The sequence below is a fragment of the Jaculus jaculus genome, chromosome 6 (assembly GCF_020740685.1).
Source record: "Jaculus jaculus isolate mJacJac1 chromosome 6, mJacJac1.mat.Y.cur, whole genome shotgun sequence".
In the NCBI taxonomy this organism is placed as follows: domain Eukaryota; kingdom Metazoa; phylum Chordata; class Mammalia; order Rodentia; family Dipodidae; genus Jaculus; species Jaculus jaculus.
This window is the reverse complement of record NC_059107.1, coordinates 142,703,838-142,726,644: the sequence shown is the minus strand read 5'-3', so window position 1 is coordinate 142,726,644 and position 22,807 is coordinate 142,703,838. Positions and strand designations below refer to the sequence as shown.

At 36.5% G+C, this 22,807-nt stretch overlaps 1 protein-coding gene across 25 annotated transcripts in view; it reads left to right on the top strand.

Moving 5' to 3' along the window:
• Nucleotides 1-22,807, top strand: part of Anks1b (ankyrin repeat and sterile alpha motif domain containing 1B) — a 1,062,135-nt gene that overhangs the window by 329,520 nt on the left and 709,808 nt on the right. For all 25 annotated transcript variants that reach the window (XM_045152363.1, XM_045152361.1, XM_045152357.1 and 22 more), the window contains one exon: nt 20,255-20,420. In XM_045152363.1, coding sequence (XP_045008298.1) covers nt 20,255-20,420 — 166 coding nt within the window. The remainder of the gene's footprint in view (nt 1-20,254; nt 20,421-22,807) is intronic.

The window sequence follows — 22,807 nt, the reverse complement described above, 5'->3', positions numbered from 1 at the left end:
TTCTTAGGTACAATTTGACTTTCCCCATTTTACCAGACAAGGTTGAGATTTCCCCACCAGATTCTAAATACAAAGTTCATGCCCTTTTTAGTATTCCTTTGGGTTTAGTCATGGGCTACTTTGTAGAAAAAAAGATTCCATCTTTAGCAAATTGAACCCACATGACACTGTGAGCTTAATGCATGTGATGGAATTGGAAGGGAGACAGGTCCTGTTATATGATCTGAGCAAGTGTCATGGTAGTGCTATTACAAAGAAGCCCCCAACCTGTGTATCTCTCAAAAGGTACACAGAAAAGGTGCTTTTTCATCTTATAATGATAATTTCTTTCAAATATTGAGAAGTTAGTACTTCCTATTTTTAAATCTGTGCCATTCTCTCCTTAAAGCAAAAGAATAATGAAGCTAATCAAATTCTAACCAACAAAGGGAATACCTGCCTTTAGTTTAGTACAAACACTTCAATAGCCACTTACCTCTCTGACCCCCAAACCATGCAGTTATCTAAGAAACACAAATACCCAAAATTCATCCAACCATACAAGGTACACACGAGAGTATGGTGAGAGACATCCTTAATGTTGATTATTGTAAATGACTTACAATAATATTTTCTGTATTGCATTTTCCTTTTTAGGTCAATTATAATAAACCTAAGGGACAAATCAAGAGATAAAAGATAGCAAAGTGCTAGTCTTTTTCATATTTCATGAAATAAAAAGCACAAAACATGTTGATTGAATGGTGAATGCATTTACTTAACTCTATCAAAATTCAAATGAATTTAGTAAATGTGCTTTTGGAAGGGTAAAAGAAATTCAATAAGTCCAGTTGCATTGTTAAGCTTAGAAAATAGGGCTAAACAGGCTGGGGAGGCAGAGTTTAAGGGGCTTGCCTGCAAAGCCTACAGTCCTCATCCAATTCCCCAGAGCCCATGTAATCCAGATGCACATGGTGGCACATACATCTGGGGTTCATTTGCTGTGGCTGGAGGCCCTAAAGTGCCCATTGTCTCCCCCCTCCCTGTCTTTCTCTCTCTCTTAAAATAACAAGTAACTTTTAAAAATTAAGATAAAAATAAGTATAACCTAAAGTGTCTTGGTTTATCCTCCCAAGAAGGAAAAAACACATAATCTCTTGAGCATGGTGGTTTATAATCCCAGCGCTCTGGAGGTAGATTCAAATGAATCAGGAGTTCAAGGCCAGTTTAGATATATAACATGATCACGACCAACCTGGGCTACATGAGCCTCTGTCTTGAAAAATAACCAACTAACCAAGCAAACAAAAGCAAGATAACCAAAAAGAGTGAGATTTATGAGAATTACAAGAAAAATTTAGACTTAGAAATAGGACCATCTTCAATGTTTGTTCTTACCAAAAGAAAACTCATTCATACTCACTCAGATCTTACCATGCACAATGTGGTATAATGTGAGCCTAAAGTTGTTTTGGTGAAAAACTCTCTTTCAAAGAAATATATATATTTTTTTTTACTGACAACTACTATACTTACAGACAATAAACCATGGTATTTTCCTCCCCTCCCCCACTTTCTCCTTCATAGCTCTGCTGTCTGTCATATCCCCTCCCTCTGTCCATTAGTCTCTCTTTTAATTTGATGTCATCATCTTTTTCTCCTATTATGAGGGTCTTGTGTTGGTATTGCTAGGCACTGCAAGGTCTTTTTTAGGGATGAGTCAGTAGTATGATTCTTAAGATACTCATTATTTTATTAGAAGAGGATTTCTTGCAATGTCATGTGTTTTAGTACATTCCAATGTTTATTCCAAAATCATCATTTTAGTAAGAGGTACTTCATACAAAGAGTAATAAGTGAAATTCAGAGTTTCTTTGAATTTTTGTTCATGAATTCATTGAGAACTGGCAAATAGTTCTTTAATTTAAAGTATAATTTAAATTTAAAATATTTTTAATATTTAAATTTAAAATATAATTTAAATTTTAAATACAATTTTAATTTTAAAATAATTTGTTTTCATGCCTTTAATTCCTTAGACATATTTACTTTAATTATTTTCTTATTTAAATTTAAAGTTTATTTCAATTAAATTTATAACAACACATTTCATGTACATTTGTTTCTATCACATTTTCCAGCTCGATGCATGCAATCAAGTCACAGTGCTGATTGTTTTGAGTGGGACATGGACTCTATTGTATTCCAGCTCATACATACATCTCATGTAAATCACTCAAATTTTCAGTTATGTCAAAAACATTATTTCCCAACTTTAGGAGCATTTTCCATTTTAAGCTATTGTGTTTAAGTATTTTATTTACTCACTTTTTTTTTTTTTTTTTTTTTGGTTTTTTGAGGTAGGGTCTCGCTCTAGCCCTGGATGATCTGGAATTCACTATGGAGTCTCAGGGTAGCCTCGAACTCACGGCGATCCTCCTACCTCTGCCTCCTGAATGCTGGGATTAAAGGTGTGCGCCACCACGCCCGGCTTATTTACTCACTTTTTGTATGGTGCCTTTTTAGTGAAACAATGTGATTTCTTTGAAAATTGTGTTCACATTTTTTTTTAGGGCAGTCAAAACAAATTTTAATGTCAGCATATGAACTGTAGTATAATAATTCTACTTCATCCATTCAGTAATATGTTCCTTTTTTATTTATCTCTGTTTTAATTAATTAATTTTTTGTTAATTAGTTTTGTACTCAGTGAATACAGTCAAGTTGTTACCATTGTTAGGCTTGCCCATGTCCTACCCCTTCCCCTGGCCCCTCCTTCTTGAGGTACATGGGTCATGCATTGTGGAGTTAGCCCACAGTTGTGTGTAGGAAAATGTCTCTGCATATCATGACCCAACATGTGGCTCTGACATTCTTTCTGCCCCCTCTTCCATAAAATTTCCCTGAGCCATGTTGGGTTCATTTTGGGTCTGCTTCAGTGAAGAGGAGTTGGGAGCCTCTGTGTCTCTGGATATCTGATTTGGTAGGAGTTGATTGTTCTCTGTGATGATCTTCTTCACCCTTGTGCTGGTACCCAGTTCACCAAGAAAACAGCACCCTTGCTTATTTCGCAATTATTCTTAGTTTCAGCTGGGGCCCTTTTGAGGTTATGATGGGGTGGTTCTCTCCTTAGGATCTGCATCTATCTGAAAGAAAGAAGCAGATTCTCCAACGGAGAGTAAAGTTAACACCAGAAAAATGGGATAACCCTGATTTTTTTAAGAGAGAATTTGATAGGTGTAGGCCCTCTTGTAGCCCACAGCTGGTGATAGATTGATAATGGGGAGTGGGTTCCAGATTCCAGAGCTTGATTCCAGAGCTTGACCCATGTATTCTCCAATCTCTTCTCATCAAAGGACTGGCTTTACAGGCATGCATGAACATGCCCAGCTGTTTATATGGGTGCTAGGCAATCAAAATCAGGTAATCTCCAGCTTCCTTAGGACTTCACAGTTCATGGTTTCTGAAGCTCCTTGCAGATACAGGATCCTAAGCATTTAGTAATTAGGGATTGGTTATTAAAATAAGGATTATCATATTTTATGTAGATAAACATCTCCAACTGCACTCATAAACATTAATTTTTTTAAGTCAAAAAGAAAAGCAAGTGTGCCCTAACAGTCAAAAATATTCCAAAATATTTATCATGTTACTGTGCTTATCTAATGTGAACTCTTGGAAAGCAGATATAAGAGTTCTAGGAGTTTCTCTTAATATGATTTTAATTACTGAGTATAGAAATGATAGGTTCATGGCCTTAAATCTGTTTAAATAAACCAAATAAAGGAGTCCTGAGTTCAAGTACTGCTTGTTACTTAGAATACAATGCTGTCTTTCAACACATAGTATCATTATTATTCCCATGAGTTAACTCTGTTTTTCAGTTCTTGAGAAAAGAAAATAATAAATAAAAATATGAGATGATTCTTACTGAGGTTACATTAATGTGTAATAAATAATAATACACATAATTGAGAAGAATGTTAATTTCTTTATGGTATCAAGCTCAGATTTCTGAAATTTTCCCTGTTATGAACATTTTTCATTCAGTTTTTCACTTTAATACATACTTCCAAAATTCTGAGATAAGACACAGGAATACATATGTTCATACTGTCAGCAATATAGTCTGAAGTATTTTAAACACATTATTCACACAGAAACTAAATATTACCTATAGGTTAAATAAACAATATATTTTACATGTGTTATATATATTATATGTAAATCTACATATTTTAATTTCATATTACTTTACATATCATATCCATATTATTTTCAACTTACATTAGTTTCTCTGATTTATAAAATGGAAATTGTTGGGCCGGAGAGATGGCTTAGCAGTTAAGCACTTGCCTGTGAAGCCTAAGGACCCCGGTTCGAGGCTCGATTCCCCAGGACCCACGTTAGCCAGATGCACAAGGGGGCACAAGCGTCTGGAGTTTGTTTGCAGGGGCTGGAGGGCCTGGTGTACCCATTCTCTCTCTCTCTCTGTCTGTTGCTCTCAAATAAATAAAAATGAAAAATTGGAAAAAAAAAAAGGAAATTGTTACCTTTTGATGATGTGGGGATTTTTTGAACAATTGTATAACAATGTGTTAGGCAGAGAAAGCTAGGTTCTTTCTCTTCGACATCCATGTTTTCTTGTGGAGAGCCATTTTGGCTACTTAAAGTAGGCTTTTCTCTGTTCTTACATCTCTCAGGGGAATTAACTGATTTGTAAATTTGGGAGTAGGAACTGAGTGTGTGAGCCTCTGATTTTTCTCATATAAACAATATTTATGGAAAGCTCAGCAATAAAGAAACTACTTAGGAGACTTGATGCCACTCTACCAAATTCTCCTATTTTATTGCAGAAAGCCTGTATTCTCTGCACCTAAACTCCTTGTTCTGTGTTCACTAACCTGGCATACATTTCAGTCTTTTATTATCTGACCTCTTTTTAAAAAAATTTTTTTTTATTATTTATTTGAGAGCGACAGACACAGAGAGAAAGACAGATAGAGGGAGAGAGAGAGAATGGGTGTGCCAGGGCCTCCAGCCTCAGCAAACGAACTCCAGACGCGTGCGCTCCCTTGTGCATCTGTCTAACGTGGGACCTGGGGAACCGAGCCTCGAACCGGGGTCCTTAGGCTTCACAGGCAAGCGCTTAACCTAAGCCATCTCTCCAGCCCTTATCTGACCTCTTTTATCTACAGATTGACAAACTGAGTTTCCTGGGCCAAATCTGCCCCTCTTGCAGGTTCCCTGTGTACCATCATAGCTACTCTCCTTCTGTGCCAGCAGCATCACTTAATCCCAGCCAAGACCGTACAGGCCCGTGAAGCTGACAATGTTAATGATCTGATGTGGAAGGCTTGCTGAGCCCTGGTCTCATTGTATACATCGGAGAGAGAATAGGAAGTCACTGTACTCTCTAACTTCCAAATTAATCCAAGCATTCCTTGGAAAGCATGATGGGATTAAGAATTACAAAGTAAAATTCTGAAGTTAAGTTGCTGACTGCTTCTTCAACAATGGAACGTGATGGAATAAGAGGAAGCAAAATGACTGCCTGAGTTCAAGTCTAGGTGAACTGCATGAGTATACTAGGAGCAGCACTTCATGTCTGACCCTTATAATCACATGTTCCCCGACATCAGAAATGAAAGGCCCAGTCTTTGCCACAGCCATCACAGAGGGCCCCCATAGGTATTTATTGAAGATCCATCCTGAGGTAGTATCTGTTTTGTGTGTAGCATGTTTTCAATTGCATTTGTGTGTATTAAGGAGATTATTTTTGGGATTTCACTATTTACAGCTTTACTAAAGTTTTGCAAATTTTTACCCAATTGTACCATAAATAAATGGCAAAATTCATTTATTTCTGAATATTTTCATATGCTTCTTCAGGTAAAATTGAGAATGAAGGACTATTTTTCCCCTGAAAATAACATATATATGTATAGTTGAAAAAATAAAATCAATAAAATATGATTTATTTATTTTCCCCTTATTAGCCCTCAAATATTGTTTACTATTTCTTCAAGAAATATGTAATACATATATAATGTGTATGCATATTGCATTTCAGCACAAATGGAACTTGTTTTTGCCTGTTTGTTTGAGACAGAGTCTCATTACAGAACCAAGACTGGTCTTGAACTTATTCTCCTCTTGCTTCAGCATCCTGAGTACTGGTCATGTGGTATGACATGTGCCGTAATACTCTCAAATTTATCTCATTTGAAATTACTGAACCATAACAGTTAATAACTTTACTGACCACTTAGATTTTTAGATACTACACTACTAATTTTCTATAATGTAGTTCTTTAACTACAAATGCATTTTTCAAATATGTTTCACAACTATTCACATCAAAATGACCCAGGATACTTGTGAAACATAGAGGTACTGGTGTAGGAAGAATTAGTGGGAGAGTCCTGAATCTGCTTTATTTATAAGGTATACATGTAGACTTCATGCAACTTAAAGTATTTAAGATGCTGCACTATACTCATTGCCTCTTTATATGTATAATTTAAAAATATTTTATTTATTTATTTGTTTGTTTCAGAAAGGCAGAGAGAAGGAGGGAGGGATAGAAATAGAGAGAGAAAGAGAGGGAGAGGGAGGGAGAGAAATGGGTGTGCTGAGACCTATACCTTTTATTAGACAATCTTATCAAGCTAGACCAAAAATAGTATCTACTCTTATAATATAAACAGTGCTTCAGTTACATATTTAAAAGAACATTTTAATTTGTGCTTATAAATTTAATTATAGAAAAGAATTCTCCTTTGGAGTAGGATCCACAGGTCAGAGGTTACATGGGCTTCAAATTGTGATATCTACTATGCTTTTGAGAGCTTTATAAAGAATAAAAATAATCCCCTTTTCCTGGTTAATACCTAGTTGTTAATTTTCTATAGATAAAATTATAAAACACTAAACTTATCAGTCAGGTATTTTTTTTAACTAGTCCTTTTATTTTTTCATAAATGTTAATAAACCTTACATATTTTTCTTTTAAGTTCCCCCTATATTTCCTAGCTAAAAACACTATAATTTCAACTCTAAACCACAGACATTTATTGTCTGGCAATTCTGGAAGTTAGAAGTTGGAAAGTAATGTGTTGGCAGGATTGGCTCCTTCCGAGGGCTGTGGGAGAGAATCTGACTCGTACCTCCGCAACTAGCTGCTGGTTTTCTGGAATCTTTTGAATACTTTGGTGTAAGATAGCATAACTCAAGTCATCATATGACATTCTTCCAATATGCACCTCTTCCCAGATTTTTCCTTTTGTGAGAATAGCAGTCATAGAATTAGAAACCCACCCTAATTAAATAGCTATTATTTCACAAACCACATCTGAAATCATACTATTATTTACACATAAGGTCACCTTCTGAGGTAATGGAGCTTCAGAAGCGGTGAAGTTTAATCCATGACTTACCGAAAGTGACTCTTTTTTAATTTTTTTAAAATTAATTAATTTTTTTATTTATTTGAGAGCGATAGACACAGAGAGAAAGACAGATAGAGGGAGAGAGAGAGAGAATGAGCGCGCCAGGGCTTCCAGCCTCTGCAAACGAACTCCAGACACGTGCGCCCTCTTTGTGCATCTGGCTAACGTGGGACCTGGGGAACCGAGCCTCAAACCGGTGTCCTTAGGCTTCACAGGCAAGCGCTTAACCGCTAAGCCATCTCTCCAGCCCAAGTGACACTCTTGGGTAGAACTCAACCACACTTTGTAAATGGGATTCTTGCTTTGGTTTCAAATGTTTAACTGATGTGTCTCATTTTGAAGTGGTTGATCATGAGAACAGGTTAGCAAACCACCAAGAAGGTATTGGTAACTTCATGATATCCATATGCAACTTGATGATTGATACTGGCTAGATCTGTTATAACTTTTCTTATCCATGACATGAAGAGGCAGGCTTCCCTCCACCTGGCCCTCTCATTTCATTGTTTAATAAAACACATGGTGTGGATATGAGAATAACTACATAATACCTATAAATCATACTTTGAAGTATTATGCTCTCAAAATAATAATGGAAGTTTACAAATCTCATCTGTCCCCTCTCTATCTGCACTGTATCTCCCCTTTAGAGACACAGAATGTTTCTGATCTCTCTGCCATCTTTCAAATAGTTGAAATAAATTCTTACCTACAACATTTCTTGTTTAGCATTTCCTCATGTGACACAAGTTTGATGTCAGATAGTTATTTATTTTGCCTGTGTCCAAAGAAAATAGTCCATTTGGGCTTTGCCATTCCTCTCATATGAGCTCTAGCCTATGTCATGTGCCTCAGGAGAGGTTTCTGTACAATGTCACTTAACCTGATTTTCTTACATGGCCAAGAGCTATGCTAAGAGGAAACTTCAGAGATATCCTCTCAAATTTGTCTTCAACAGCTTTGATCCTGTCATATTTCTGACTTCATTCCACATCATTGGTACTTTTGTAAATCACTTGTGCCCATATATGTATTCTTCATTGTTTTTAAGATTTATAGTATCCCTCGGGCTTTTTAGTTTGTTTATTAACTTTTCATTGACAACCTCCAACATATAGACAATATTCCATGATCATACTCCCCTGCTACAGCCCATACTTTACCCTCACCTAAATCCCCCTCCAGTGTATCCTTTCTTCTTTCCAACTAGTCTCTTTTCTATTTTGATGTCATCATTTTTCCCTCCTATTATACATGTCTTATATGTAGGTAGTGTCAGCCACTGTGAGGTCATGAATAACACCACAGCCACCTTGAGTCTGGAAGACAGTATTGTAAAGCACTCCTCCCCTTCCTTTGGCTCTTACATTCTTTTCATAATCTCTTCCCTGATTGCCCCTGAGCCTTAGAGGGTATGATAGGGATATCTCAGTGCTAAACAACCACTGTCATTTCTTCTCAGCACTTTGGTGAGTGTTTCATCTCCTCATTGGTAACCAACATCTGAAAAAGAGAAGGTTCTTTAACCAAAAGTGAGAGTTGCATTAATATATGTGCATAAATATAAGTATTTAGAGGTCATTTTGGTGAACATAATATATTCATTTAGCCAGATAACAATAATAGTTTTCTCCCTAGGACCTTATGGATTATGACCTCCCTAGTCATATACTTTTGACTAGGTTTTCAGTACTGGGCATGAATTTCCTCCAGTAAACAGGCCTCTCAAATCCAATCACAGAGCAGTCAGTTAACCCCATTACATACATCACACTATTGCACCAGTTGGTATATTTGATCTGGCTGTCCAGCCATAAAGCCTGCAGATTCCACTCCTGATTAAGACTATTGATGACTTTTCTCTCCCACCAGGTTACATAGCTCTTTCAAACATCCTGACAGCTACTGAACAGGAAGGAGGCTTCCAGCCCAGCTCTAGCTTGATATTTCAGTGACCTGCAGCCCAGGCATGTGGTATCTTTAGCAATAGGATTTTGCCATCTAGTTCTGTTGATCATTCAAGAGCCTTGACAGTTGTCTGTAATAATTTAGAGAGGCATGATGGGCCTCCCTTGCCAGAAGATATACTACTCCTACCTCAGGCTTTTTCATTACTAAAACTCCCATTGCCTTACTACAGGACAGACAGCATAATCCAATTAGCCTGTGTTTTATGAAATCTTATCATCCCAATTCTAATTAGCATAGGAGATAGGAGGCCTGGAACTTTCTCTAGTTTAAATATCATACTTTCATTAAGTCAGCCAATGTAATATTAATGTCTTTAACTAATTTATTTCATTCTGACTCATACCGACATCTGTAGCTCCCAATTATTTTTTCATGGTATTGCTAATCCATAAATCCCCAGGCTGAATTTTCATAGTTTATTTCTTTACTGAAAGAGTTTATATTTAATCATTTAAAATAATTGGCTTGTCCAATAATCTTAAGCTTCTATAGAAAACCAGTGTAAACGACAATTGTTTTTGGACTTGTTATTGTTAATATTTATTTTTCTTTAGGGAGTGCATAACATTCTGTTAATTTAGTCAATGCTCTCATTATATGCATGGCTGGTCATTTTGAAGATATGCTGTTTTGTCCACACATTCTTAATTGTGTGAATCAGTTATGATGAAGCATTCCGAGCAAAATAAAGCATCAAAATTAGACATTTCTTCAACTACAGAGTAATGCAGTACAAGGTGTAGGTACTGGCTTAGGATTCATGACTCAAAATCAATCCCTTGAAAGACTTGCTAAAGTTCTAGGTTGAAAATCCATCCTTGGTGTGCTACTATAACAATTTGGGCACAGAAACAAGTCTAGGATACAATTATTTTAAAAAAATGGGTAATGGCCAAATATGAAAAAAGTGGCTCCTCACCAAGTTGGGCCTCTAACGAAAATCGTGTACATGGTAAGGCAGAAGTTATTAGGTTTCCCACTTTTTTTTAATCTCTGTTTCCCATTACCAGGATTAACCTTCAAGGATATGTTGGCAATTAACTTGTATATGAAGGCCCAGGTTTTTCACTGTAGGGAAGAAGGTTTGCTAAGGCTTGAAAATTGGCATGACCATACTCTACCTACTAATATGCACAGTTTTCTTTCTCTTGGTAGTAAAGGTCTGATTGTAGTCTTTTTTATCATAATGCAATTACATGAACTTAGATTTGTTTGGTGTCCTGGTCCTTCCATGTCACAGATGCTTAATATAAGACAAGATCTTTAATAGCTCTAAGCCTACTTTCTTAATGGTGAGTGCTAAATGACAATCATCTGGGTAAATAAAATACTATTTTATTTGCTTATTTTATTTATTTATTTGAGAACTACAAAGAGAGGGGGAGGGGAATGGGTGCACCAGGGCCTTCAGCCACTGCAAACAAACACCAGATGCATGCGCCACTTTGTGCATCTGGTTTACGTGGGTCCTGGGGAGTTGAGCCTTGAACTGGAATCCTTAGTCTTCTCAGGCAAGTGCTTAACCGCTAAGCAATCTCTCCAGCCCAACAAAATACTATTTATTTTGCAGAATATTTCTACAGTGATCTAAATGTATAATAGGTCTTGAATGACCCTATATTAGATATGATTTAAAATATTTATTAAATAATTGTGAAGAAGAGATCATGTAAAGAAAATGGTCTTTGCTCTTGTGTAAGTTGTGACTTAGTACTAGGGGAGGATATGGGTTATAAAATAGTAAGTGAAATGTGACTTTATGCACTAATTTTTTCAGCACATATTCAGAGTCCTACTATCAACATGAAACTTTGCTGTTAAACACTAAATATTAACCCTATAACAGAATTATTTTGAAATTTATTAAACAATAACTTTAGTTGTCCAGATATTGTTATATGAATGAGCTTACTATCTAAATCATTAATTCCCTTAATGAAATCATTCACTTAGGAAATTCTATGATATTTTGAGAGATTCTGTTGTGTCTTTTAAAAAAAATCATGTACTAAGACCATGACATTTTATTGTTGTTTCATCAACTAAAGTTATGTTAGAAAGCAAATGAGTTAGCTTGGATATGACCTTCTCTTAATAACCTCATGCTAGTTTTTGGTAGCACTACACATAAGAAGGCTACTCTGAAAGTTGTTCTGGTAGTTTAAGTGAGACACACTGATAATCTGGACAATGTATGTAGAAGGAGAGAGAAACAAGTGTGTTTGATTCAAATAAGGTAAAAGATATGGACTGACTTTACATAAGATTAAAGGAGAATGAGAATTGAAGGCCACCCCCCAAGTTATTTAGGGGTACTATTTACTGACAGAGAACAACGTACAGGGAATTATTTGAGAGGATAACAAAATGTTTAAAGTTTTGACCCATTTACATCAACAAGGAGGGTCTAATGGGAGGGGGTAGATCATAGATGAGCGTAAACAATGGTACCAAACTGCCTGTATGTGATGAAAAGAAAACTAATAAATCAAATTAAAAAAAAAATCAAACACAAAGAGTCAGGTGTGGTGGCACATGCCTTTAATGCCAGCACTTAGGAGGCAGAGGTAGGTGGATCTCTGTGAGTTTGAGGCCACACTGAGACTACATAGTGAATACCAGGTTAGCCTGAGCTAGAGTGAGACCCTGCATTGAAAAAATTCGGTGGAAAAAAAAATAAACACAAAGACAATCTTAAATTCTTTGACAAAGATAAATATGAGAAAATGAGAAGACATATTAGAAGGTGGTAAAATGAATTTTAAAACTTCAGTCATCAAAACTGTATGATTCTAGTACTAGGATACATTGACATATGGAAAAAATTAGAAAATGCATAAACAGTTTCCAGTATGTGAAAGCATATGGCATAAACCTACTTCAGATTAATTGAACAAATAGATATGTATAAACAAGAACTTTCCTTTAAGAGCAAAACATCAAAATTTCAGTATGCGAGTACTGCCTAAATAATTGTGTGTATGCCAGGACCTAACCTTAAATTTATCATCTAGACATATGCTAATGCTTCTTAGTTCAGGTTGGAGTTACATCCTGATAACCTGCTGCAGGTTGAAAATATTGTAAGTAGAAAATGCAGTTAGTATACTTAACCTGGCAGATATGGTAACTTAGCAACACACCACACTGTAGTGCATCACTTATTTACCCTCTTGAGCACATAATGGATTGAGAGCAGTGACTTGCTGCCACTTACCAGCATCTAAGAGAGTAGCCTTTTACATATCATTAGCCTAGGAAAAGACTAAACTAGAAATTCAAAGTATAGTTCTGATCAACACATGTTGCTTTGGCAAATCATGAAGTCAAAAAACCTTAAGTATGGTACCCACTTAATTTATCATTGAAATAGTTCAGTGCTATTTGAGTTAAATAACAGATTATTAAATATTACCTAATCTCTTCATATACATGTATGTATATTTTTTTAAACATTTTTTTTGTTCATTTTTATTTATTTATTTATTTGAGAGTGACAGACACAGGGAGAAAGACAGATAGAGGGAGAGAGAGAATGGGCGCGCCAGGGCTTCCAGCCTCTGCAAACGAACTCCAGACGCGTGTGCCCCCTTGTGCATCTGGCTAACGTGGGACCTGGGGAACCGAGCCTCGAACCGGGGTCCTTAGGCTTCACAGGCAAGCGCTTAACCGCTAAGCCATCTCTCCAGCCCAATATGTATATATTTTATAGATAGCTCAACATAGAAGCACATGCCTGTAATCTTAGCATTTTAGAAGTTGAGATGGGAGGCCTGTGCACTAGAGGCCAGCCTGGGCTACAGATGCCAAAAATCAGAAAGAGAAAAAAGATTTACAGAGGAAAACATGCTATGAATACATTGGGGATAGGGAAGTCTCTTTAATGAATGATGCTGGGAAAGCTGGATATCCACACACAGAGAAATGCAATTAGACCATCTCAAACCATATAAAATATCAACTCAAAGCAGATTAAAGATTTAAACATAAAGCCTGAGCTATAAAACTGCTAAAAAAAAAAAATCTATTTTCTGGTTTGGTCTGGGTTAAGATACTTATTCGTTTGATTTTTTTGGTTTGACCCTAAAAACATGGACAACAAAAGCAAAGTAGACAAGTAAACAAATGAAATGACATCAAATTAAAGGCTTTTGCACAGCAACAGAAAAATAACATCATGAGGAGACAATTTTTGGAGTAGGAGAAAGTATTTATAAATTATGTATCAGAAAAATGGTCAATATGTAACTCTTATAAAGAACTCAAACAGGTCAGGCATGTTGGCACACACCTTTAATCCCAACACTTGGGAGACAAAGTAGGAGGATCGCCATGAGTTTGAGGCCACCCTGAGCCTCCATAGTGAATTCCAGGTCAGTCTGGGTTAGAGTGAAACCATACCTCGAAAAACTGAAGAAAAAAAAAAAGAAAGAAAGAAAGAAAGAAAGAACTCACACAATGCCCTGGCCAGCAGGGAGTTGAACAAGGACTCCTTGGGGAGAAGCTAACCTGAATGGGGGAGGCAAACAGAAACAAGAAGGAGACCAAGCTAGGTATTTGTCAAGGTCTCGAGGTTTATTTTTTACACATAGGTTTTTATAGGGTTGTAGGGGGAAGGAGTCATATTCAGGCCAGAGATCACATGGTTACTGGCTAACTGCAATTTCTTTGTTTCTTCATCAATTACCGGCAGCACCAGGAGAGGCAATCACCCAGGCGTAACGGCTCCTTCATTTCTGGTAAAAGATCATTAGATGAGGAAATAGAAACTTAACTTGCTATATGGCGGTTTCTGTCAACATGGCCAAGGTTTGGTTCATAGCTCCCAACAACACAATATAGTTAGAAAACAAATAATCTTAATGAAAATGGGCTAAGAACCTGAGGAGATACTCCCTAAAGAATACATGCATATCATACATACACACACACACACACACACACACACACATATACACATACATACATACATATACATATAACATGTGTGTGTGTGTGTGTGTATATATATATATATGTATGTATATGTATAGTTAGGTTGAAGAGATGGTTCAGTACATGTGTCTGGAGGCCCGGGCACATCCATTCTCTCTTTCGCTATCTGTGTCTCTCTCTCACACACACATAAATAATATTTTTAAAATATATATATAAAGAGAGATAACCAATGAATATGTGAAAATGACTCTCAATAATCATCTGGAAAATGCTAATTGAACTCACAATGAGATTTCACCTCATACCTAGAATGGTTACTATCAGAAAAATACAAAAATAAGGAATGTCAAGAAGATGTGGGGGAGTCATAATACTTAAGCCTTGTTGGATACAATGTTGCCTATATCATGGACTATTTGATTTTTTTCATAGATATTTTCTATCCTATTTAGAACTTTCTTTGTTTTCTATACAACCAGTTAAAAACTATCAACCTGTCTCAGAATTAGACCCAGTGAAGTTCATTTTTTTCTGTACATTTAAAGCCATTTTTATCATATTTGTGTGTATGTGTGTGTGTGTTTTGGGTTTTTCAGTTAATGGTGCTGGAATAAATTACCTTATGACTTGGTTAAATGGGCAAAGAATCTGCTATAAATACAGTCAGACCTCATTCCTCCCTATGTGAATTTTGGAAAGTAATAGGCAAACATATTTTAAAGTCCATACTGCTGCTTAACTTGTAATTTTTTCACCAATAAGAATTGATATTTTCAAAGCACATGGCACCTAATGGAAGATATTTGTAAATAAATTTATATTCAACAACAGGTTGAAATTAGACCTTTATCATTTTATTATTTAATATCTTGATGAGTGATATCTATGATTATATAAAAGTAAAAATAAATGTCTTGATAGCCTATTTTACACTTTTTTATTACTGCATGTATTTTATCTTGGTTATTCAAAGTTATTATTTAAAAAAATTTGCTCATTTTTATTTATTTATTTGAGAGTGACACTGAGAGAAAAAGAGGCAGATAGATAGGTAGAGAGAGAGAGAGAGAGAGAGAGAGAGAGAGAGGGAGAAAATGGGTGCACCAGGGCTTCCAGCCACTGCGAACAAACTCCAGATGCATGCACCCCCTTGTGCATCTGGCTAACGTGGATCCTGGGGAATCAAGCCCTGAACCGGGGTCCTTAAGCTTCACAGGCAAGCGCTTAACCATTAAGCCATCTCTCCAGCCCCAAAGTTATTCTTTAAGGAGTTGTGTATTAATCATCTATTGGAATATAAGCAATTCTTTGAAATGCTGTCACTTAAGACAAGAATACCTAGGTAACATTTGATAGCTCCTATGATTAGCCATAATCTCAGAGCTTGGAAGGCATGTAAAGAGAATTGTTAGTCCAAGGATATCTCGGGCTACATAGTGAGGCCCTGTCTCACAACATGGGTCGTGCAGCACTCGAGTGGACTTACAACACACCCACCGCGGCTCATGGAATTTTGCAGAAGGGAGGATGGAGAGATCGTAAGAGTCACAGAGTGGAGGAGAATGTCTAGAGGCATTGCATCCTCCTTTACAATGACTGACTGATGCTGTCATATCTCAGAACTCACAACCCCAGGGGGCATACCAGCAATGTCATCAAGGAGGGCCCTGAGGGGAAAGGGAGCAGGAAGAGGGAAATGATGGCACTCACACATGATGTGTCCATGCTAATTTTCTACTTAATAAGAAATATTGAAATATTTTAAAAAAATGGATGCTGGCTAAGGCCACCATCATCGGAGACTTTGATGGGGTGGGTCTGAAGTATCCATTTCCAAGGCAGCTCACTGGAATCTGCAGTAGTTGGCAGCATCCTCCACTTTTCCTCTATGAGGCATCTTCACAAACTCCTTTATGACAGCAGTGGACTCTAAGATATATATTTTAATTAGGTTCATAAGACTTCTTTTAAACGCTTAACAATACATAATAACATCATGATACATCTGTGTGTGTGTGTGTGTGTGTATATATATATATATATATATATATATATATATATATATATATATATATATATATATATATATATATATATGAGTTTCCATCTGTGTAAAACTCTTAGATTCACTCATCTTTATCAACTTATATACATTCTTGATTTTGCCTCATGACTAATAAAACATTTAGTATACCACAGCTATTTGTTCCAAGAGACTGAATAGATTTATAGCAATGTTGTTCTTAATCAAAAACGATGCCAAGAGAACAATTGTTTTATGCCTACACTGTGGACTCCTGTACCATATTAAAATTAGACCGATCTCATGTTCAAATTAGATGGATCTCAAATATATATTGATTTTAAAAAATCACAAGAGAACAGAAGTATCTGTACTCTGTATGCAAAGGTCAAAACGATATAGTACTAAAACTGTACTTTTTTATTGATACTTACATGTATAATTTGTAACATTAATCCAGGGAATTGTAGACATAAATTTCAGAACAACATTTATCCCTGTCAGATAATTGAGAAAATTAGAGACAGAACATGGGACTGCAGTGGAAGGTAGTAATGATCAGTCCCTTACACTGAATAGTGAACACACAAAGATTCATTTTACTAGTTAAGGATCTTATTTGGGGATTAGTCCAATGCTTGGTTGGGTGGGTCTCTTTTTGGCTTAAAGAACATAGCTCTTCTTTTTTTTTAAAAAATTTTTTTTTTTTTTTTTTTATTTGAGAGCCACAGACACAGAAAGACAGGTAGAGGGAGAGAGAGAGAATGGGCGTGCCAGGGCTTCCAGCCTCTGCAAACGAACTCCAGACGCGTGCGCCCCTTGTGCATCTGGCTAACGTGGGACCTGGGGAACCGAGCCTCGAACCGGGGTCCTTAGGCTTCACAGGCAAGCGCTTAACCGCTAAGCCATCTCTCCAGCCCCATAGCTCTTCTTTTTAACATGTTCTCACTTCTTCCAGAAGAAAGTTTCATACTGGAGGACTTTTCCCCACAGGGATAGGGATGCTGAAGAGGGAACTCTTTATTACTATTTAAACTATTTTAATTTTTTTTCACAAGTGTACACACACACGCACATTTTTAGAGGCCAACAGTGGGGAGAAATAAAAACAACTAGTTAACATTATCTTACTGTGCACCTGGCTTACATGGGTCCTGGGGAATTGAACCTGGGTCTTTTGACTTTGCAGGCAAGTGCCTTAACCACTAAGCAATCTCTCTAGCCTTGTAGACTTTTTTTTTTTTTAAGCAAAACATCTTATTGTTAGAACCACAGAATTCTGCCATTTTTTTTTCCTTTTATGCTGCTCATGTTGGTCACAAACTCAAACCCCCACTGCCTCAACCTCCAGCATAGCAAGAATTACAGGTGTGTGCCACAATTTTTCACTCTGATAAGCAATAACAACCAAACCCAATAGCAAAATCATTTCTGTAGTCATTGTTAAATTTGCTTAAAAGGCACTTGGCTACTCAGTTAATCAACTCATGGTTATTTGCCACCTATGGCATGAAGAATGAGTTTTAGATTCTGGAGATAGGGTGGTACCTAAGATAAATTACAGTCTTCATAGAGCTTACAGTCATCTGCTATAACCATTTACTATGTGCTTCCTCCATCATCTTATCCACAGATGGCCTTGATACAGAGTTGCAGAAATGAGTTCTGTAAATTTCCAGTGGTATTGCTAATCATTTTATCAGTGCATTTTTTTAATTTTAAAAGATAAGATTATCAATGTATGAAAGTTATTTTGGCACTGAGCCAAATTTGCCATCCTTGACTTATAAACATTAATCTTTATTTTGCCTTTAAGAGCCTTAAAATAACTACTGTAGCAACTTTTGCCCTTTCCTCCCTGTTGTGGGATAGCTCTTAAGGGAGACCTGTTCAAATACATTGAGAAAACTATTATGTGGCTGTGCAGCTTCTCTGGATAGAGCACTGCAGTTCTTTTTTTATCATTTCTTCTCTGACATGGTTTTTAAATCATATACCCTCCTGATTGCTTTCCCTGGATGCTTTCTACTTTGTCACTCTTTGTTGTTAAAAATAAATTACTCCCAATTTCCTGCTTTCAATAGAGTAGAGTGAACATAATTGACTCTTTGATGTGTAAGGGTCTAGTTTGGTCTGAAAGCAATTACCCTGACCTTGAATTCTTCTCTACTGTAAATATCATTATAGAGAAAGCAGGAGCTCATACTAAATCTGTATGAACCCTTGAATACATCTTGGAAGATATTTTTTTTTTTTGAAATGAGTTTATTTTCTTTGTATTTGTTTCTCAATAGTGAAGTGTACTGGAAAATGTACCAGATATCAGAAATAAAAACTGATTAACTTTGAAATTCATCATGCAGGTAATTAGTCTTCTTCTCTAGTAGAAAGTAAACTCCATGAGAGCAAGGACTGTGTTTGATTAGATACTTTAAAACCTCTGTTGCTTTGAACAGCTACACATACATAGATGTATGCATACATACATGCACATATAAATACATATGAGAAGGGCCAATATTTGGTGATCAGCTGATGCCTCATTCTTAAGAAATTAAGATATTATGAAATTGAATTCCAAGTTTTAGAGCACACTAAAGAATTAGCAGTAAAGACCTAAAATGTTTCCTCACCTACAAAAGGGTTCCTGCAGTGTATTACCCAGCAGTATTCACAAGGAAAAATACATGTCTTTGAGTGGTAATATTTTTAATGCTAAGTGAGAGAAAACCCACATATAATGACTTATAGTATAAGAACATTCACGTATATTTAAGAAGCCTGGAGGAATTGGTTCTGGGTCTACTCAAGCAGCTCAATTATATTCCATCAGAGACCTAATCTATTGTGGTAGTTTGAATATATGGCCTCACTATGTTCAGTGTTTTATTAGCTTGTTGCTTGGATCTGCAGCCACCTGGCTGGAGGCGATGTCACTGGGTGGATCTTAGGGTCCAGCCCTAAGGTGCGGTGGTGGGTTTCAGATTCCAATCTAAAGATATACAAAGTATGCCTGTACGGAGTTTCTGAAGTATGCTATGTGGTATGGCTTTTGGCTTGTGGCTTTTTCTCTTTGTGTTTGGTCTGGTAAGAGCAGGCCAACTTCTTCTGCCATTATGGAACTTCACCCCCTGGATCTGTAAGCTTCAATAAATATTCCTTCCTCTATAACTGCCTGGTCTGGAAGTTAATCTCAGTGAACCAGAAGCTATCTACTACATCTATTTTTACCTCAGTGTTGCAGTCCTTGTCTTCATATCTTTTTGTTCTTAAGCTCATTATCTTACTGTGAAAGATAATGCTTTTCCCAACTCCAGATATTAAAACTGTATTGAGAGTGAGAGAGAGGTGCCTGTGATAGCCTCAACTCTGGGGGGAAAACAACAAAAAACAGCAACCAAAAAAAAAAAAAAAAAAAGAAAGAAAGAAAGAAAGAAAGAAAAGAAAAGAAAAAACACTTCCTTCCAGTCTTCTCTGGGGAAAAATAACTTTCCAGAAGCCTCCAAGCAAACAACTTGTATATGCATGGTCAGCATTGAGTGATAGAGTAGTCACTAGGAGGCAGGCAAAGAGTAGGGTGCTGAAAAAACTTGATTTGTCTAAAACAGTGCATGGCATGACTAGAAAGTTGATATGTATTTTTGAAAGAGGCCAAGACTGTTTAGTAGCTTAGTATAAATTAAAAAAAATAAAAAACAAGTAATCAGGACTTTCCTAAAAATATCAACTGGTCATGCTGTGATTATATAGTATATTACTTCTTCCAACACATGGTTCTTTGGCTCCTAGTCCCTTTTTGTAAATACTGTTGAACCCAATTATCTTTTCTAATTTTTGTAAATCAGACAAAGCTATATCTTTATTACAAAGATGTTTTTACCCTTCTTTCCAGGAGTCCTATCCAAAAAAGAGGAATTTCACTATGGAAATCATACCATCTGCTTCTCTGGATACATTTCCTTCAGAAAACGAGAACTTTCTATGTGATCTCATGGATACAGCTGTTACGAAGAAACCTTGCTCCTTGGAAATTGCGAGAGCACCTTCCCCAAGAACTGGTAATATTTCCTACTCACAATGAGGTCAATTCAGTTGGCCTATTCAGATAAGTTAAAATGTATCATTAATATTATGATTTCCCATTATATTATCAATGTAAATGTGTCATAGAATGTCCCAATAAACACTTTCACATTTATAAGTGGGTACAGGTAAGTTATGGGTCTTGATGTGAAATATCTTAGTGGGAAAGAGTTGGAGATAATGAAGCCACCTTGGAGCTTTTTAAGTTTTTTTATTTATTTATGAGAGAGAGAGAGAGAAAGAGAATGAATGGGTGTGTCAGGGCCTCCAGCCACTGCAAATGAACTCCAGACCTGTGTGACACTATGTGCATTTGCCTTATGTGGGACCTGGAAAATCAAATCTGGGTCCTTAGGCTTTTCAGACAAGCACCTTAACCACTAAGCCATCTCTCCAGCCCACTTTGGAGCTTTTATTTATTTTTACTTTTTAAATTTAAATTTAAATTTTTTGTTTTTTTGAGGTAGGGTTGCACTCTAGCTCAGGCTGACCTGGAATTCACTATGTAATCTCAGGCTGGCCTTGAACTCACAGTGATTCTCCTACCTCTGCCTCCTGAGTGCTGGAATTAAAGGCGTGCACTACCACACCTGGCTTCACTTTGGAGCTACTTAAACAGGAGCAATCTTCTAGGTCAGATATAAAACTCAGAGTCTTTATGACTGCAAATAAATTATCATATAGACCTTCGGGCATGCATGTGTTTCTAAATTGTCAAAGCTTATCTAGCTATTTATTATCTTGTATATGTTTTATGGCATAATCTGATCCATTGTTTTATTTATTCAATTACAAACTAATGAAGCCCTATGCTTCAACATTCATGTTTTAAAATAATTTTATTTGTTTGCAAGTAGAGAGAGAGGGGGAGAGATAAAGTGAAAATAAGTATGCCAGGGTGTCTAGCCACTGCAAATGAATTGCAGATGCATATGCTACTTTGTGCACCTGGTTTTCCATGGTAATCAAACTAGGGTCATTAGGCTTTGAAGGTAGGTGCCTTAACTTCTCAGTCATCTCTCCAGCCCCAAAATGCATTTTTTGCTTCCACCATATATGTTCTGTTCATTTATCATACTTTATGAGGGGTGATTCTGTTAAAAAATGTAGGAGGAAAGCTTCAAGTGGATGGTCAATGTATTTGGAGCTTCTTAGGAGTTATAGAAAAGTTCAGAAGAGATTATGTTTTGAGAGTGGGTGTTGACAATGTAATGCTGCTTACTTTTGAGCTTTTTGTTACATGCATATATGATACACTTTATATATATGTATATATATGCATGTATATATATTTGCATGTGAACATATGTGTGGGGTGTACATGCATGTGAGTTTGTATGTGGAGATCAGTGGTTTATGACAGTTATGATCTTCAATCATTTGACACTTCAGTTTCTGAGGTAGGGTTTCTCACTCCAGCACAGTGCTCACTGATTCATCTGATCTAGCTAGCCAGCTTATCCTGGGGAATCCTCTGTCTCTATTCTGAGCCTGTACAGACCATATGGGCCACCTCTTTCATGTGAATGCTGGGATCTGAATGCACTTCCTCACATTTGTGTAACGAAGACTCTGTGCAATGAGACATCTCCCCAGTTCTGCTTACTTTTGCAGTAAATTTTAGAAGAGTGCCATAAAACATGGTTTCTGGAAGCAAGTAATGAGACACTGGGAAATTGAAAGTAAAGAAATGGGCATGGAAAATAATGGTGACTCAAAATTAGAAGAGGTTTGATAATAGCATAGAAAGAAAGCAGGTGAGAGAGAGGAAAGGAGCTGCTAATTCACTTTATGATAATTAAGGCTTGGCCAGGTTTAGAGGATGAGGAAATTCGCTGATGGAGCAAGATGTCTTAGATAAAGACAAAGAGAACAGAATAGGTAGGAGTTTACATCAAGAAAACACAGACATTCCTTGTGCAGAGACTTAAACGGGAGTGCCTGCTTATTAATACAGACAGATTCCCACATGTATATTTCTAAATAGATTCAATTTTTGGATAAAAGGGCACATTGGGCTGAGGCTATAATTCAGTGGTAGAATGTTTGCCTTGCATGCTCAAATTTTATGTTCAGCCCTTAGTACTGAAAAAAAAAAAGGGCATTAGCTGAAATGAAGAGCTAGAAAGGATTGAAGTAAAAATTAGAAAAGCCATCAAGACAGAATTCACAGGATGAACACATAGACTGAGCAGTACTAAGCGTGGCATAGATATAGGCATTGTATGAATCATAAACATACGGATGGTAGGTTGTATTGAATGAGGTAGAACTATAGTAATGAGAATAGTTAATTAGTTTTCTTTTGTGGTTTTTCTAGCTAGGGTCTCACTCTAGCCCACACTGTCTTAGAACTCTCTCT